Raw genomic sequence first — 17,712 nt, forward strand, 5'->3', positions numbered from 1 at the left:
AGACGAATAAATGAGATGTCCGTGCAAGCGCGTTTGCACGCAGAAAGCGCTCAGTAAATGATTTTCCTCCCTTCCCCCTATACAAAGATGAGGAACTCTTATTGTTCACTTGATTTCTGTCCCACCTCGTGTTGAAGGCATCCGGTCTCAAAGCGCGGAGGACCACAGAGGTGTAAGGGGAGAAGGAGAAAGGAAGCGAGGGGGAAGCAGCAAACTCACGGGTAAAATGCAAATCGGCCCAGTCCGAGAGTCCGAGCTGGACTTGACACCGCACCGGCTCCCGCGCCTGTGTGCCGCAGCCCCAGCCGGCCGTCTCCCCCCTTTTGCTAGCAATGGCCTCGGGCAGGAGGCTGCGCGGGGAGGCCGCCCCCTCGCCCCGTTGATTGGCCGCGCCGCCCGACTCATCTTGCTCTTTTGTCTCAATGGGCAGAGGCTAAAAGAAGCGGCGGCTGCCGGGAGGGCCCAGCGGGTGGGCGGAGGCAGCCGCTGCTGCCTTGGGAACCGCGCTGCCTCGACTCGGCTACCCTTAGCTGGGCGAAGCGGCTCCGTCTGGCGGCTCTGGGTCGCTTAGCGGCTGAGGAGGCGTCATCTTTTTCCCCTGCAGGGCCACGGTGACCGGAAGGCGGCATCCACAGCTGTCCACGCCAGAGCATGGGCTGTTCACCTGCCCAACACAGGTAAAGAAAGGGGGCGCGATTGCCAGGCCCGGAGAGAGGAGGGAAAAGCCCCATCAGGACTGGGCGGCTCCCCGTTTGGGGAATCGGGGACTGCGAGGCAGGGGAAGGAGCACTCCCGCGGCCCCGCTGCGCTGAGGAAGGAGGTGGGTTCCACTGGATGCTGCCGAATGGGTAGGATTTGCCAGGATTGGCGGGAGGGCGTTTTCAGGGGGTGGTAATGGGGCGGGAAGGGTGGGGGAATCGCAAGCTGTCTGCCTTGAACCCCCTTTGCATCTCCTGATCCCTTCCTGGTGAGGGATATATGGGTGTCCGTGTCCAATTCCCATTCCCTTTCTCCGTGGCAGGCCATCAAAGCCGAATCCGAACTTGAATTCTGTGCGGCTGATTGCGGAGCTGGTAGGCCAACGATTTCCCGGGGTGAGGTGTGGGGAAATCGCTTTGGCTTGTATTCACAAGGTGGGAGAGGGAATTTTCCGTCTGGCTACAGCGGAGGAGGGGTCGAGGGAGCAGGATGAGGGATGAGACTGCTTCTGACCCTTCCCTTCCCTGCCCTGCCCTCCGCGATGGTCCTGAGGACTGGGATCTGCAACCTCATATGGACAGAGGTAGACCTACCTCGGAATCGAGCTTTCTCACGGAGGCACCTGTTGCAGAGACTGAACGTGAAATAAAGGCGCGCACTTGTTTCTGAGCTCATATAAGAATCTTGAGAAATAACAGGGCAAACTTTGAGAAGGGGGTGTGGTTGAGACGTGAGACCATGAGTTTAATGGAGATCTTACTTGCTACCACAAATCTGTGAGACTTAGACCATTGCACTCTATTTTGAGAGCCCAATATCGGCTCCACACACTGACTATTTCACTTAGAATTCTAAGCAACAGTTGCTCTCCCACCTGGAGAACTGGCAGGAGGGGATGGTTGTAGCTCTGAAAAGCACCCTGCTAGCACGGGGACACCCATTAGCTCCTGAAGGTTGTAATTGCCAGTTTCCTGCAGGATATTTTCAAGCCAGTGGACAAATGGAAAATGTACCTCAGGGTGTTCAGGAAGGTAAAGAAAGCGACTGCAGACTGCTTTCCTGCAGTCTACTACATTACTGACCTTTCCCCCCCCCCTTTTCTTTACAGTCCCTACTGAGATACAAGGAAGGCAGAGCCCAGAAACTTTGTTTTGGGGATTTCTCCTGCGGATTAGGCTTTTCTAAAAAGCCTGAGCAATTTGTTATATTCAGCTAGACGATCATCGTCCGTCATGGCTAGCATCATTGCACGTGTGGGTAATAGCCGGCGGCAGAACACACCCTTGCCACCTTGGGCCCATTCCATGTTGAGGTCCCTAGGGAGGAGTCTTGTTCCTTTAAGGGTCAATATGGCAGAAAGAAACATGAAGTTGTTCTCGGGGAGGGTGGTGCCAGCCCAAGGGGAAGAAACCTTTGAAAACTGGCTGATCCAAGTCAGTGGGGCCCTGCCAGATTGGAATATGTCTGAGGAGGAAACGCTCAAGCGCTTGATGAAAACCCTTAGGGGCCCCGCGCGGGAGGTCATGCATTTGCTGCAGGCGGCCAACCCCAACCTAAGTGTGGCAGATTTCTTGCGTGCCATGAAATTGGTGTTTGGGGATTCTGAAAGCAGTGTCACTGCCCATGGTAAATTTTTTAACACTTTGCAGGCACAAGGGGAGAAAACCTCCCTTTATGTGATCCGTTTAGAGATGCAGCTCCAGAATGCTATTCAGGCGGGGATCATAGCTGAGAAAGATACAAACCAGACTCGCCTGCACCAGCTCCTTTTAGGGGCTGAGCTGAATGGGGACCTGCGCTTCAGGCTGAAGCATCTTCTCAGGATGTATGCAAATGATCTGGAGCGGCTTCCCAATCTCCTGGAGTTAATCAAGATGATAAGGGAGGAAGAGGATTGGGATGACACTTTTATGAAACGGAAGCGGCCCAAAAGATCTGAGCTAATCATGGAGAGGGCAGCAAGCCCTGTGGCATTTCAGGGCCCCCAGCCAATAGCCATCAGCACTGCTGATTGCGATGTGATAGAGGTAGATGATACCCTCAGTGACTCAGATGAGGATGTGATCCTGGTAGAGTCTCAGAACCCTCCACTTACATCCATAGGTGCCCCTCCCCTCAGAGTCAGGGCCAGACTTCAGGCTCAAATACTGGTCATCAATTCCCTAAAGAGTTCCCAGGCTCAATCTCCTTCTACCAGTGGTGGTTCTGCATATAAGAATGATGGTCCTGGGGATATACGTAGAGGCAGGAAGAGAAAATATACAGCCCGCTGTTCATACTGTGGTGAGGAGGGCCACTCAAAGGAAACCTGTGACAATGAGAGCAACAAGGCCCAGGTGTTTGAGAATGTGATCATCACCCTGAAGGAGCTGACACATACAGAGGAGGAGAAGTCGAAAGAGGTCCCTGGTGAACACAGTGACCTCTCTGAGCCACAGTAAGGAGCTAGACCCAGCCCTAAGTGAACCCTTAACTGTATTCAGAGACTGGTGATGGGGAAAACAGGGGAGGGGGTGGGGGAGGCTTCTATGTGCATGAATTAATCCACAAAGTGACTTTCATTGGGAAAGAAGAGGTTGTGAATACCAGCAAAATGGAGAGGACAGCCTGACCTCTGTCCCTGCTCCCCCCTCTATCTGCCGAAGGATCTATTCTGTGTGTGTGTCTATTTCCTTGATGACTTTATTCTTTTTGTGAAAGGAGTATAAGTCATTGTTAAACCTTCAAAAAATGAAGGAAAATACAAAAACTAAAGTAAAAATTACCTGAAACTCTCCATCCTTGTATAACCATTGTCAGTCTTTGGATAAATGTCCTTCTAGATATTTCCCTATTCCTGCGTACCGAGATAGATAATAGATAAAAGTGATCAAATATAAGTGCTCTTCTATACTGTGTATTTTTTACCAAACAATGTATGTTGTGGATTTTTATGTCAATTAATGTATATAATCATCAAGTTTACTGTCTCTGTGTGTGATATTACTTTTAGGAATATAGAAGGAAAATAATAAGAAAACTAGATATAGAAACTATAAATGGGGGGAGCTCATACTGTGAAGTGGTGGTTTATCAACCTCATTTAAGATGAGGAAAAGAGAAGCTGAAAGGAGCTATCTCCCAAAGAGTCTCTTATCACAACTGACCTTTCTCCTATATCACAGAGTCAAATTTGCACCCACTAGTTAATAATGCCCCAATGCTTTCTTAGCTAATGCATCTTGAGAAATCTGATGACAGGACAGGGGTGGGAGCAAAAATGAGAAATGGGTATTTCAGGCGCTCCATTCCTGTTCACTTTGGAAAGGGGTGGCTCTCCCTTCCCTGTGCAGATTCCCTAGATTGCTGCTACTACTGCTTCTGGACACCACCTGGTGGCAACAACAAGACTGTCCTTTGGGTTGACACTACCCTCTGGCTCCTCCTCAATTACAGAGAAAGCAGCTACTTATGAGAGTTCAGTACCAGGAGGCTTGGCACGGCCCAAGCCTTACCCTAGCTACATGCTAGGGGACACCAGAAGCCCAAGGACTCCCAGCTAACCTCCCCCTGACCCAAGAAATGGGAATCACCAGGGAAAGATGAAAAGCAATATGGATGCCAGGGCATGTGAAAACACAGGAATTAGAAAGCCAGAAAGCCCACATAGCCTTTCAGAACTGAGGGCATTAATAGGGGAGAGACCTTCCTGGACACCTGATCTTGCCCCATCTCATGGCTTCAGATTGGAGATGATTTTTAAAAATGACTGACATGACCTCAGTCCTTGAGGGTCCCATGTTCTCTGTAGATATATCATTAGTTCCTATCCTTGTGAACAGGACAAGGTTGGTAGGGGGATGATTTCATTTAAGTCAGGGTGTGGAGTGAAATGAATGCAGACCTGAGGGAGTTTGTCAGGAAGGAACTAGGGGTGAGAGGACAGGGTGTGCTGTGCCGGGGATGGTGTGTGGAGGAGAGGAACAGGAAGCTGTGTGGGTAGGAGAGGCGGGAGAGGGGGACAGGGCATGATGGTCGGGCAGGGGACTCACATCCAGATCGACAGGAAGCCTGGTAGGAACCGCAGACCCAGAGGTTTCACACAGAACCCTGGGCTGTGTGGTCCCAAGAGGAGAGGGGTGTTGAGGCTCTAATTACGCTAGCCTGTTCAATAGAAACAAAGGGGTCCCACAGGCTGAGGCACTGAGGGAGGGCTAGAAGCCAGGCACTGCAAGAAGCCCCCTGCAGCCTTCCCTGCGCTGCCGCACTCAGAACCTTCCTTGAAGTGCTTCTCCTTCCAGAATCACCCCCCTTAAGCTCCTCCCTGGTTCTTGCTCCTGTTGCATCCATGACTCCACAACTGACCTTACAATCCACCTCAGCCACAGTCTCTCTAGGTGGAAGGGGGTGGGGCACAGTCTCCTGTGCTCTGCCACCACCCCTCCCCCACCCCCAGCAGTCCAGGTGTGCCTTAAGCCTCAGTTCCTTAACCCTCATGGCCAGAAGGAGGCTGGGAGAGCTCCTCTGCCTTGGACCCTTTAGCTGAGAAGTGGCCAGGAGCAAATGCTCAAGAGGCCCACTCCTTGCATCCCTCTGGGGCACTTCTGGGCCCCTGGCAGCCACCTCCATCTCTCTGGAGCCAAAGGGGACCCCTCCTGCACCCCTGGGCAGGAGGTAGCTCCAGTCAGGCCCCCAAAGCCACAGGGGCACCCAACATTCTCTGACTCTTGTAGGTCTGTAGCTTCCTTTGTATCCTTCTCTAAATCTACCCTTGGAGGGAATCTGCCCACTCATTTATCCTAGATTAAAATATTACTCTTTCTGCTCACCTTTTCTCAATTTTACCCTATAAACACTTGTTGAATGATTTACCCAAATAAAGTTTATGCTGTCATAATTTCTTTCTGGGACCAGGTAGAGTAAAAAGAAAAATAAATAAATGCTACACCTACCAGGGCCTTCCTTTTCACTGGAGTTAGCTCGGGGGTTCAGTATAGACCACTGCTTTGAAATCCTCTAATCCATTCCTTTTTCTTCCCGCCCCCAGTCCTTCTCTATGTCATATAAACTTGAAGTTGTCTAAATTTTTATTTCACCAAAATGATGCATACCCGATATTTTATTTCACTTTGTGTGACATTGGCTTTTCCTTATTTGGGAAGTATGTAATTTCCCTATTTGGAAGAGATGGGAGACCTGGGCATTCAGATCAGTCTGAGGGTTATAGCCAAAAGAAAGCTTTTAAATAATTTTGTGTCTGATAGCCTTCATTTAAGATTATGGGTTTTCTCCCTTCCTTTTTCCCTTCAGTCTCATTAGACGCTAAGAGATGAAATGAGTCTTTCGTCAGGAGAAACTAGCCTTTGAATGACCTTCTTTTGCATTATCTCCCTCCTTCTAGATACTATCTTCCCTTGGTTTCCATGACACCTGTCTCACAGTTCCCCCCCTAAGATCTTTTCGGTGCCTCTTTCTCAGTCTCCTTTGTTGAATCTTCTTTCTCTTCCTGATCGTTCCATAATAATAGTGATAAAAATTAAAATCACCACAACTGTGATTTATTGAAAGCTTATTACATGTCAGGAACCCTTGTTCTAAGCCCTTTAAAGGCAGTATAGCTCTTTAATCCTCATAGCAACCTCAGAGGATAGCTATTACTATTACTTTCTACTATTACTATTAATATTAATTTAATTACTATTAATGGCCACATATTTAGATTACCACAGTGCACTAGATGCATTCCCTGTGCTATACAGCAGGTACCCATCAGTTGTCCATTTTATACATAGTATCAATAATGTATATGTGTCAATCCCAGTCTCCTAATTCCTCCCACCCCATCCCTTTTCCCCTTGGTATCCACTCATTTGTTCTCTATGTCTGTCTCTATTTCTGCTTTGCAACTAAGATCATCTATACCATTTTTCTAGATTCCACATATATGCGTTATTATATGATATTTGCTTTTCTCTTTCTGACTTACTTCACTCTGTACGACACTCTCTATGTCCGTCCACGTCTCCACAAATGACCCGATTTCATTCCTTTTTATGGCTGCGTAATATTCCATTGTATATATGTACCACATTTTCTTTATCCATTCCTCTATCGACGGACATTTAGGTTGCTTCCATGTCCTGACTGTTGTAAATAGTGCTGCTATGAATATTGGGGTGCATGTGTTTTATTGAATTATGGTTTTCTCTGGGTATATGCCCAGTAGTGGGATTGCTGGGTCATATGGTAGTTCTATTTTTAGTTTTTTAAGGAACCCCGTACTGTTTTCCATAGTGGCTGTATCAATTTACATTCCCACCAACAGTGTATGTGAGCGTTCCCTTTTCTCCACACCCTCTCCAGTATTTATTGTTTGTAGATTTTTTGATGATGGCCATTCTGACCGGTGTGAGGTGATACCTCATTGTAGTTTTGATTTGCATTTCTCTAATGATAAGTGATGTTGAGCATCTTTTCATGTGTTTGTTGGCCATCTGTACGTCTTCTTTGGAGAAATGTCTATTTAGGTCTTCCGCCTATTTTTTTTTTTTTTACATTTTATTTAAAAAAATTTTTTTGTTGTTTTTTTTGTTTTTTTATTTTTTAAATTTTTAAAATCTTTATTGGAGTACAATTGCTTTACAACGTTGTGTTAGTTTCTGTTGTACAACAAAGTGAATCAACTATAAGTATATAAATATGCCCATATCCCCTCCCTCTTGAGCCTCCCTCCTATCCTCCTTATCCCACCCTTCTAGATCGTCACAAAGCATCAAACTGATCTCCCTGTGCTGTGCAGCAGCTTCCCACTAGTTATCTATTTTACATTTGGTAGTGTATATATGTCAATGTCACTCTCTCACTCAGTCCCAGCTTCCCCTCCCCCACTGTGTCCTCAAGTCTGTTCTCTAGGTCTGCGTCTTCATTCCTGCCCTGCCACTAGGTTCATCAGTACCTTTTTCTTAGATTCCATATATATGCGTTAGCATATGGTGTTTGTTTTTCTCTTTCTGACTTACTTCACTCTGTATGACAGACTCTAGGTCCATCCACCTCACTAAAAATAACTCAGCTTCATTCCTTTTTATGGCTGAGTAATATTCCATTGTATATATGTGCCACATCTTCTTCATCCATTCATCTGTCAATGGACATTTAGGTTGCTTCCATGTCCTGGCTATTGTAAACAGTGCTGCACTGAACATTGTGGTACATGTCTCATTTTGAATTATGGTTTTCTCAGGGTACATGCCCAGTAGTGGGATTGCTGGGTCATATGGTTGTTCTAGTTTTAGTTTTCTAAGGAACCTGCATACTGTTCTCCATAGTGGCTGTATCAATTTACATTCCCACCAACAGTGCAAGAGGGTTCCCTTTCCTCCACACCCTCTCCAGCATTTATTGTTTGTAGATTTTTTGACGATGGCCATTCTGACTGGTGTGAGGTGATACCTCATTGTGGTTTTGATTTGCATTTCTCTAATGATTAGTGATGCTGAGCATTTTTTCACGTGTTTGTTGGCAATCTGTATATCTTCTTTGGAGAAATGTCTATTTAGGTCTTCTGCCCATTTTTGGATAGGGTTGTTTGTTTTTTTGAAATTGAGCTGTAATAGCTGCTTGTATATTTTGGAGATTAATCCTTTGTCAGTTGCTTCATTTGCAAATATTTTCTCCCATTCTGAGGGTTGTCTTTTCATCTTGTTTATGGTCTCCTTTGTTGTGCAAAAGCTTTTAAGTTTTATTAGGTCCCATTTGTTTATTTTCATTTTAATTTTCATTACTCTAGGAAGTGGGTCAAAAAAGACTTTGCTGTGGTTTATGTCAAAGAGTGTCCTGCCTCTGTTTTCCTCTAAGAGTTTTACAGTGTCTGGTCTTACACTTAGGTCTTTAATCCATTTTGAGTTTATTTTTGTGTATAGTGTTAGGGAGTGTTCTAATTTCATTCTTTTATATGTAGCTGTCCAGTTTTCCCAGCACCACTTACTGAAGAGGCTGTCTTTTCTCCATTGTATATTTTTGCCTCCTTGTCATAGATTAGGTGACCATAGGTGCACGGGTTTATCTCTGGGCTTTCTATCCTGTTCCATTGATCTACATTTCTGTTTTTGTGCCAGTACCATACTGGCTTGATTACCGTAGCTTTGTAGTATAGTCTGAAGTCAGGGAGCCTGAATCCTCCAGCTCCATTTTTCTTTCTCAAGATTCTAAGTGCTTGTTGATGGTATATAGAAATATAATTGATATTTTGATATTGAGTTTGTATGCTGATTTTGCTAATCTCTCTTAATAATTGTAAATTTTTATCTGTAGCTTCTTTAGGATTTTCTGCATACAAAAGCATATCATCTTCAAATAATAACTGCTTTATTTCTTCTTTTCCAATCCATATTCATTTTATTTCTTTTTCTTGCCTTCCTGCACTGGCTAGGACCTAGAATGCAAGACGTGGTGATGGAGGACATCCTTGTCTTATTCCTGAGCTCAACACACTTTCAACAATTCAACATTAAGTATGACATTGGCTACAGGGTTTTGATATACCACTTATCAGATTAAAGATGTTTCCTTCCATCCCTAATTTACTAAAAGTTTTTAAAATCTTCAATGGGTGTTGAATTTTATTGAATGTTTTTCTGTATCTATTAAGATGATCACATTTTTCCCTTTTACCTATTAATATGTTAAGTTACATTGCTTGGTTTTCTAGTAAGAAAATAACCAGGAATTCCTGGTAAATCCAATTTGGTCCTGATTTATTATAATTGTTAAATATTGCTGGATTCAATTTGCTAATATTTTTTAGGATTTTTATATCTATGTCCATAAGAGATATTAACCTGTAATTTTCCTTTCTTGTAATATCCTTATCAGACTGTGGTATCAAGGATTTGCTGGCCTAATAAAATTAGTGGAGGAGTACAACCTCTTTTTTCCTATCCTCCTTTGGTTTTCTCCATTTACAAACAAGGAAAATGAGGTCCAAGGTGTTTTAAGTAGATTATTTCTTGTATCTGTATTATATTCAATTACTTGCTAATAACCATGATTTATTGAACCAGACTCCTTATATATCGTTATTTCCAATGTTACCCTATTATAAACCTGCTGAGAAGAGCATCCTCATTCACATGCAGATTTTCACATGTAACCACTACTTCCTGAGGATACATTCCTAGAGGTAGAGTTGTTGAATGAAGGACTATGTTCTACAGGAACCGGAGGGAAAGGTGGCCCATGGCATGACCTACTTTGGTAGCACTGGTTCATATTCAGGGCCCTTCCTCATTTCTTTTTTTTTTTTTTTTTTTAACATCTTTATTGAAGTATAATTGCCTTACAATGGTGTGTTAGCCTCTGCTTTATAACAAAGTGAATCAGTTATACATATACAATATGTTCCCATTTCTCTTCCCTCTTGCATCTCCCTCCCTCCCACCCTCCCCATCCCATCCCTCTAGGTGGTCACAAAGCACCGAGCTGATCTCCCTGTGCTATGCGGCTGCTTCCCACTAGTTATCTATTTTACATTTGGTAGTGTATATATGTCCATGACACTCTCTTACCCTGTCACATCTCACCCCACCCCCTCCCCATATCCTCAAGTCCATTCTCTAGGAGGTCTGTGTCTTTATTCCCGTCTTGCCACTAGGTTCTTCATGGCCTTTTTTTTTTTTTCCCCTTAGATTCCGTATATATGTGTTAGCATACTGTATTTGTTTTTCTCTTTCTGACTTACTTCACTCTGTATGACAGACTCTAACTCCATCCACCTCATTACAAATACCTCCATTTCATTTCTTTTTATGGCTGAGTAATATTCCATTGTATATATGTGCCACATCTTCTTTATCCATTCATCTGTCGATGGACATTTAGATTGCTTCCATGTCCTGGCTATTGTAAATAGAGCTGCAATGAACATTTTGGTACATGACTCTTTTTGACCTATGGTTTTCTCAGGGTATATGCCCAGTAGTGGGATTGCTGGGTCGTATGGTAGTTCTATTTGTAGTTTTTTAAGGAACCTCCATACTGTTCTCCATAGTGGCTGTATCAATTTACATTCCCACCAACAGTGCAAGAGTGTTCCCTTTCCTCCACACCCTCTCCAGCATTTATTGTTTCTAGATTTTTTGATGATGGCCATTCTGACTGGTGTGAGATGATATCTCATTGTAGTTTTGATTTGCATTTCTCTAATGATTAATGATGTTGAGCATTCTTTCATGTGTCTGTAGGCCATCTGTATATCTTCTTTGGAGAAATGTCTATTTAGGTCTTCGGCCCATTTTTGGATTGGGTTGTTCGTTTTTTTGTTATTGAGCTGCATGAGCTGCTTGTAAATCTTGGAGATTAATCCTTTGTCAGTTGCTTCATTTGCAAATATTTTCTCCCATTCTGATGGTTGTCTTTTGGTCTTGTTTATGGTTTCCTTTGCTGTGCAAAAGCTTTTAAGTTTCATTAGGTCCCATTTGTTTATTTGTGTTCTTATTTCCATTTCTCTGGGAGCTGGGTCAAAAAGAATCTTGCTGTGATGTATGTCATAGAGTGTTCTGCCTATGTTTTCCTCTAAGAGTTTGATAGTGTCTGCCCTTACACTTAGGTCTTTAATCCATTTTGAGTTTATTTTTGTGCATGGTGTCAGGGAGTGTTCTATTTTCATACTTTTACATGTACCTGTCCAATTTTCCCAGCACCACTTATTGAAGAGGCTGTCTTTTCTCCACTGTATATGCTTGCCTCCTTTATCAAAAATAAGGTGCCCATATGTGTGTGGGTTTATCTCTGGGCTTTCTATCCTGTTCCATTGATCTATATTTCTGTTTTTGTGCCAGTACCAAACTGTCTTGATTACTGAAGCTTTGTAATATAGTCTGAAGTCAGGGAGCCTGATTCCCCCAGCTCCATTTTTCGTTCTCAAGATTGCTTTGGCTATTCGGGGTCTTTTGTGTTTCCATACAAATTGTGAAATTTTTTGTTCTAGTTCTGTGAAAAATGCCAGTGGTAGTTTGATAGGGATTGCATTGAATCTGTAGATTGCTTTGGGTAGTAGAGTCATTTTCACAATGTTGATTCTTCCAATCCAGGAACATGGTATATCTCTCCATCTATTTGTATCATCTTTAATTTCTTTCATCAGTGTCTTATAATTTTCTGCATACAGGTCTTTTGTCTCCTTAGGTAGGTTTATTCCTAGATATTTTATTCTTTTTGTTGCAATGGTAAATGGGAGTGTTTTCTTAATTTCACTTTCAGATTTTTCGTCATTAGTGTATAGAAATGCAAGAGATTTCTGTGCATTAATTTTGTATCCTGCTACTTTACCAAATTCATTGATTAGCTCTAGGAGTTTTCTGGTAGCATCTTTAGGATTCTCTATGTATAGTATCATGTCATCTGCAAATAGTGACAGCTTTACTTCTTCTTTTCCGATTTGGATTCCTTTTATTTCTTTGTCTTCTCTGATTGCTGTGGCTAACACTTCCAAAACTATGTTGAATAATAGTGGTGAGAGTGGGCAACCTTGTCTTGTTCCTGATCTTAGTGGAAATGGTTTCAGTTTTTCACCATTGAGGACAATGTTGGCTGTGGGTTTGTCATATATGGCCTTTATTATGTTGAGGAAAGTTCCCTCTATGCCTACTTTCTGCAGGGCTTTTATCATAAATGGGTGTTGAATTTTGTCGAAAGCTTTCTCTGCATCTATTGAGATGATCATATGGTTTTTCTCCTTCAGTTTGTTAATATGATGTATCACATTGATTGATTTGCGTATATTGAAGAATCCTTGCATTCCTGGGATAAACCCCACTTGATCATGGTGTATGATCCTTTTAATGTGCTGTTGGATTCTGTTTGCTAGCATTTTGTTGAGGATTTTTGCATCTATGTTCATCAGTGATATTGGCCTGTAGTTTTCTTTCTTTGTGACATCTTTGTCTGGTTTTGGTATCAGGGTGATGGTGGCCTCGTAGAATGAGTTTGGGAGTGTTCCTCCCTCTGCAATATTTTGGAAGAGTTTGAGAAGGATAGGTGTTAGCTCTTCTCTAAATGTTTGATAGAATTCACCTGTGAAGCCATCTGGTCCTGGGCTTTTGTTTGTTGGAAGGTTTTTAATCACAGTTTCAATTTCAGTGCTTGTGATTGGTCTGTTCATATTTTCTATTTCTTCCTGGTTCAGTCTCGGCAGTTTGTGCATTTCTAAGAATCTGTCCATTTCTTCCAGGTTGTCCATTTTATTGGCATAGAGTTGCTTGTAGTAATCTCTCATGATCTTTTGTATTTCTGCAGTGTCAGTGGTTACTTCTCCTTTTTCATTTCTAATTCTATTGATCTGAGTCTTCTCCCTTTTTCTCTTGATGAGTCTGGCTAATGGTTTATCAATTTTGTTTATCTTCTCAAAGAACCAGCTTTTAGTTTCATTGATTTTTGCTATTGTTTCCTTCATTTCTTTTTCATTTATTTCTGACCTGATCTTTATAATTTCTTTCCTTCTGCTGGCTTTGGGGTTTTTTTGTTCTTCTTTCTCTAATTGCTTTAGGTGCAAGGTTAGGTTGTTTATTCGAGATGTTTCCTGTTTCTTGAGGTAGGCTTGTATTGCTATAAACTTCCCTCTTAGCACTGCTTTTGCTGCGTCCCATAGGTTTTGGGTCGTCGTATCTCCATTGTCATTTGTTTCTAGGTATTTTTTGATTTCCCCTTTGATTTCTTCAGTGATCACTTCGTTATTAAGTAATGTATTGTGTAGCCTCCATGTGTTTGTATTTTTTACAGGTCTTTTCCTGTAATTGATATCTAGTCTCATAGCGTTGTGGTCGGAAAAGATACTTGATACGATTTCAATTTTCTTAAATTTACCAAGGCTTGATTTGTGACCCAAGATATGATCTATCCTGGAGAATGTTCCATGAGCACTTGAGAAAAATGTGTATTCTGTTGTTTTTGGATGGAATGTCCTATAAATATCAATTAAGTCCATCTTGTTTAATGTATCATTTAAAGCTTGTGTTTCCTTATTTATTTTCATTTTGGATGATCTGTCCATTGGTGAGAGTGGGGTGTTAAAGTCCCCTACTATGATTGTGTTGCTGTCGATTTCCCCTTTTATGGCTGTTAGTATTTGCCTTATGTATTGAGGTGCTCCTATGTTGGGTGCATAAATATTTACAATTGTTATACCTTCCTCTTGTATCGATCCCTTGATCATTATATAGTGTCCTTCTTTGTCTCTTGTAATAGTCTTTATTTTAAAGTCTATTTTGTCTGATATGAGAATTGCTACTCCAGCTTTCTTTTGATTTCCATTTGCATGGAATATCTTTTTCCATCCCCTCACTTTCAGTCTATATGTGTCTCTAGGTCTGAAGTGGGTCTCTTGTAGACAGCATATATATGGGTCTTGTTTTTGTATCCATTCAGCCAGCCTGTGTCTTTTGGTGGGAGCATTTAATCCATTTACATTCAAGGTAATTATCGATATGTATGTTCCTATTCCCATTTTCTTAAATGTTTTGGGTTTGTTATTGTAGGTGTTTTCCTTCTCTTGTGTTTCTTGCCTAGAGAAGTTCCTTTAGCATTTGTTGTAAAGCTGGTTTGGTGGTGCTGAACTCCTCATTTCTTAATGTGCCTGTAATACTCTTTAACCCTGAGCTACTATAGACTTTTTAAAAAAATATTTATATTCTGGCCGCACCGGGTCTTAGTTGAGGCACATGGGATCTTTTAGTTGTGGCATGCGGGATCTTTAGCTGTGGCATGGGAACTCTTAGCTGCGGCATGTGGGATCTAGTTCCCTGACCAGGGATTGAACCCAGGCCCCTGCATTGGGAGCATAGAGTCTTAGCCACTGGACCACCAGGGAAGTCCCTATAGACTTTAATATGTAATATTTAAAGGTCAATTAGCTCTAAGAAATCACCAAATTACTTAAATTTTCAAACGGTTTGGGGAGTTGTATTTTAACTTTTTAATGGAACTTTTGAAACATGCACAAAGTGTAGAGAATGGTATAATGAACGCCCATGTTCCCATCACCGAGCTTGAAGAATTATCAACATTTTGCATCTTGTTTCATCTATAATCCTGTATATTTTTAATGGGGTATTTTAAAGCAATTACTAAACAGCATATCAAATGGTATGATTCTTCTGTACTCTATCCATAGTTATATCTCCCCTTTTCCATTCCAAATATTTTTTTATTGGGGTAAAATTCGTGTAACATAAAATTTACCATTTTAAGTGTACAATCTGGTGGCATTTGGAATACATCCATTTTTAAAATTTCTCTTTATTCTCAGTACATTTTCCCAGAGGTTTGTTTACTAGTCTTTTGGACAAATTCACTTTTGGTTTAGCTGACTTTTCTACTGTTTGTTTTCTACTTCATTGATTTCTACTCTTATCTTTATCGAATGTTCCCTTCTACCTTAACTAAATTATTATACTGGACATTTGCTGCACATATTTTCAGTCTTTTTTGCAGTCTTCATTTTAAATATACACACTTTGGCTTTAAATTTGCTTTTGAGTACTGTTTGAGGTGCATTCTACAAGCTTGGCTGAAAATCAGATCTTTCATTATCATTCAGTTCTACATGTTTTATTATCCATTTCCAGCAGATGGAGGCACTTCTCTGGCTGAAGACCAATGGCAGAATTTCGCCTCAAGATGGTTACAGGCTTCTGTAAACTTCTAGATCCACAGTCCCAACCACTCTACCGTCACCCTTGCTGAATACCACATCTTGAGGTACTCAACCAAAATAAAAGGATGATCTCACTTGCATTTTCTGGAATGAGACTACATCACCCCCTTCTTTGTTTGGCTACCCTAAATCCTCCTTTTGTGATAACACAACTACCCTCAATGACATATGGATGAAAAAGAAGATAATTAGAAATTTCGTTTCAAGCAGGAATATGTTGCTACACTGTACCGACTAAACCATGTTCCTCAATCCAGCTTCTGGGAGTTGGGCACTGGATGAGCTGTTTGGGCACTGGCTAAGCTCTTTGAGAAGTGATATAGTGATTCCAATCTGAATACTGTACTTTGTGTAAAAGTGGCCAGTCAGGTTGCCTATGGAGGGGTTGGGCAGTTGGATCAAGAGAGGAGGGACTTGATTTGGGCATTCTTGAAACCCTGGCTCCTTCCCTTACAAGCTGTGTGAACTTGTGTATGGTAGTTAACTTCTCTGTGCTTCAGCTTCCTCCTTGGTAAACTGGAGTAATAACAGGAAGTCCCTCAAAGGGTTGTGGTGAGAATTAAATGCGTGAGCATTTGCAAAGTTTTAGAGTGCCTGGTACATTTCAAGCACTGTGCCACAGACTACCATCATAACTGCACCAAACGCTTCTCTCCAAACTTTCTGAATAGGCTTGTAGATGGATTACCTAAGCCCTCCCTCTCAGCCTCTTCACAGGGAATTTTATTAAACTCAGTAGCCTTAGGCTACTTTACTCATGTGAAGGGGGGAGAGAATAAAAATCCTGTAAGAACCAAATAATTCCTCTCAGAACAGGAACTGTCTTTGCTTAGGAATACACCTGCAGGGATGCTTGTTTAGCTGGCGAGGTGAGTGAGGCTCTCTGGACCCAGCTGAAATGGCCTGGGTCTAGAGGAAGACAGCAGCTATACTTCTCTGCAGAAGGAACTCTGGAGAATGGGAGCTGCTAAGCCAGGGAGGTGAGGGAGACCAAGGGCCAGGAAGGAGGCTGAATGGAAGAGAAGTTTGAGTGAAACTGCCTTAAGATTCTTTTGTGTAATTTGTTGATTGGTTAATTTGTTTATTGGTTGGCCTTTAAAAAAAATAATTTGTTTTAACATTGTTTAGTGTAGCATATGCTCAATTAAAATGAAACAGCTTTCAAACACAGAAAGAAACAAAGTAAAAGTGAAAGCTACCCCAACTCCCTGCTGTCTAGTCTGGTGTATGTTCTTCCAGATCTGCTTTTACACAAACACAAACATATATGTTCTTGTTCTTTTATATAAAATTCAGGTCATAGCAGGCACTTGGCTCTGAGATTCTCTTTCGTGTTGTCTGCTGTGTTGGGATGAACTTCCTCCACTCTCCCAAACCTTCAGTGAGATCCTGCTACCTGCCTTGTGCTGGCAGGTATTTGGACTAGGTCCTTGATTTCTATCAACAGTTTCTCTCAGTGAAAGGGAAAAATTATAGTTTTACCTCCCTACATTCATATAATGATATTAATACAGCCACTGCTCATGGTGCCCCTACTCTGTGTCCGGCAGTCTCTTCGGTGCTTTACTTCAATTCTCACATCACTTTCTCACAACGAGCCCTTGGAAGTCAGTCCCACTATTATTGCATGTGGGTTCACAGACAGAGGACTTGAGAGGCCCAAAAGCTAAAGAGAGGAACAATAAGTAGGAAAATAAACATATCAGAATCAGGACTCAGACCTGTAGTGTCTCTTTAAATCTTCACAATGACCTTATGAGGGAGCTGTCACCACAAAGGAGGCAACTAAGGCTACAGAGTTTACAGAGCAAGATAAAGCCACTGAGAAACTACCAATCCTCTCGTTTCATAGGTATATCTCTTCCTGCCAAACTGATGAAAGCAAGCAAGCAAGCAAAGATCCAAATGAATGGAGAGACATGCAGTGCTCATTGACTAGAAGACTCAATATAGTAAAGATGTCAATTCTCCCCAAAGTGATCTCTAGGTTTAAAATAATTAGTATCACAATCCCAGAAAGATTTTTCATAGATATAGACAAGCTTATTCTAAAATTTGTGAGGAAAAGCAAAGTAACTATGATGGCTAAAACAATTTTGAAAAAGAAGAATAAACTGGGGAGAATCACTCTATCCAATGATAAGATTTATTATATAGCTACAGTAAATTGAGGCAGTGTGATATTAGAGGAATGAGAGATACAGATCAGAGGAAACAAATAGAGAACCCAGAAAGAGACCAACACAAATACACCCAACTGATTTTTGACAAAGGTGTAAAACAAATCAATAGAAGAATAGCTTTTTCAAAAAATGGTGCTTGAA

General features: G+C 42.0%; 3 protein-coding genes across 12 annotated transcripts in view; 2 read left to right on the forward strand and 1 right to left on the reverse strand.

Moving 5' to 3' along the window:
* The window catches only part of PLP1 (proteolipid protein 1), a 345,526-nt gene that overhangs the window by 203,223 nt on the left and 124,591 nt on the right, over window positions 1-17,712 (forward strand). The gene's annotated exons all lie outside the window — the stretch shown is intronic.
* SLC25A53 (solute carrier family 25 member 53) overlaps window positions 1-17,712 on the reverse strand; it is a 52,615-nt gene that overhangs the window by 9,322 nt on the left and 25,581 nt on the right. The window contains exon 1 of one of the 2 annotated variants that reach the window (XM_082447706.1): window positions 220-343. The exons of the other annotated variant lie outside the window; for it this stretch is intronic. The gene's annotated coding sequence lies outside the window, so the exon portion shown is untranslated. Of the gene's footprint in view, window positions 1-219; window positions 344-17,712 lie in introns of those variants that run through there. 2 annotated transcript variants of the gene reach the window in all.
* On the forward strand, window positions 482-3,663 carry ZCCHC18 (zinc finger CCHC-type containing 18). Of its 9 annotated transcripts, none has more exons than XM_082447670.1 (4): window positions 482-820; window positions 1,022-1,073; window positions 1,252-1,350; window positions 1,808-3,663. In XM_082447670.1, exon 4 carries the CDS (start codon window positions 1,932-1,934, stop codon window positions 3,138-3,140), a length of 1,209 nt encoding a protein of 402 aa, XP_082303796.1. In that variant the 5' UTR covers window positions 482-820; window positions 1,022-1,073; window positions 1,252-1,350; window positions 1,808-1,931; the 3' UTR covers window positions 3,141-3,663. The 9 variants fall into 9 exon arrangements, with proteins under 9 accessions (XP_082303796.1, XP_082303798.1, XP_082303799.1 ...); XM_082447672.1 differs by having other exon boundaries at window positions 482-677; XM_082447673.1 differs by having other exon boundaries at window positions 1,281-3,663.

The sequence above is a fragment of the Balaenoptera physalus genome (assembly GCF_965194825.1).
Source record: "Balaenoptera physalus genome assembly, chromosome: X".
Taxonomy (NCBI): Eukaryota; Metazoa; Chordata; class Mammalia; order Artiodactyla; family Balaenopteridae; genus Balaenoptera; species Balaenoptera physalus.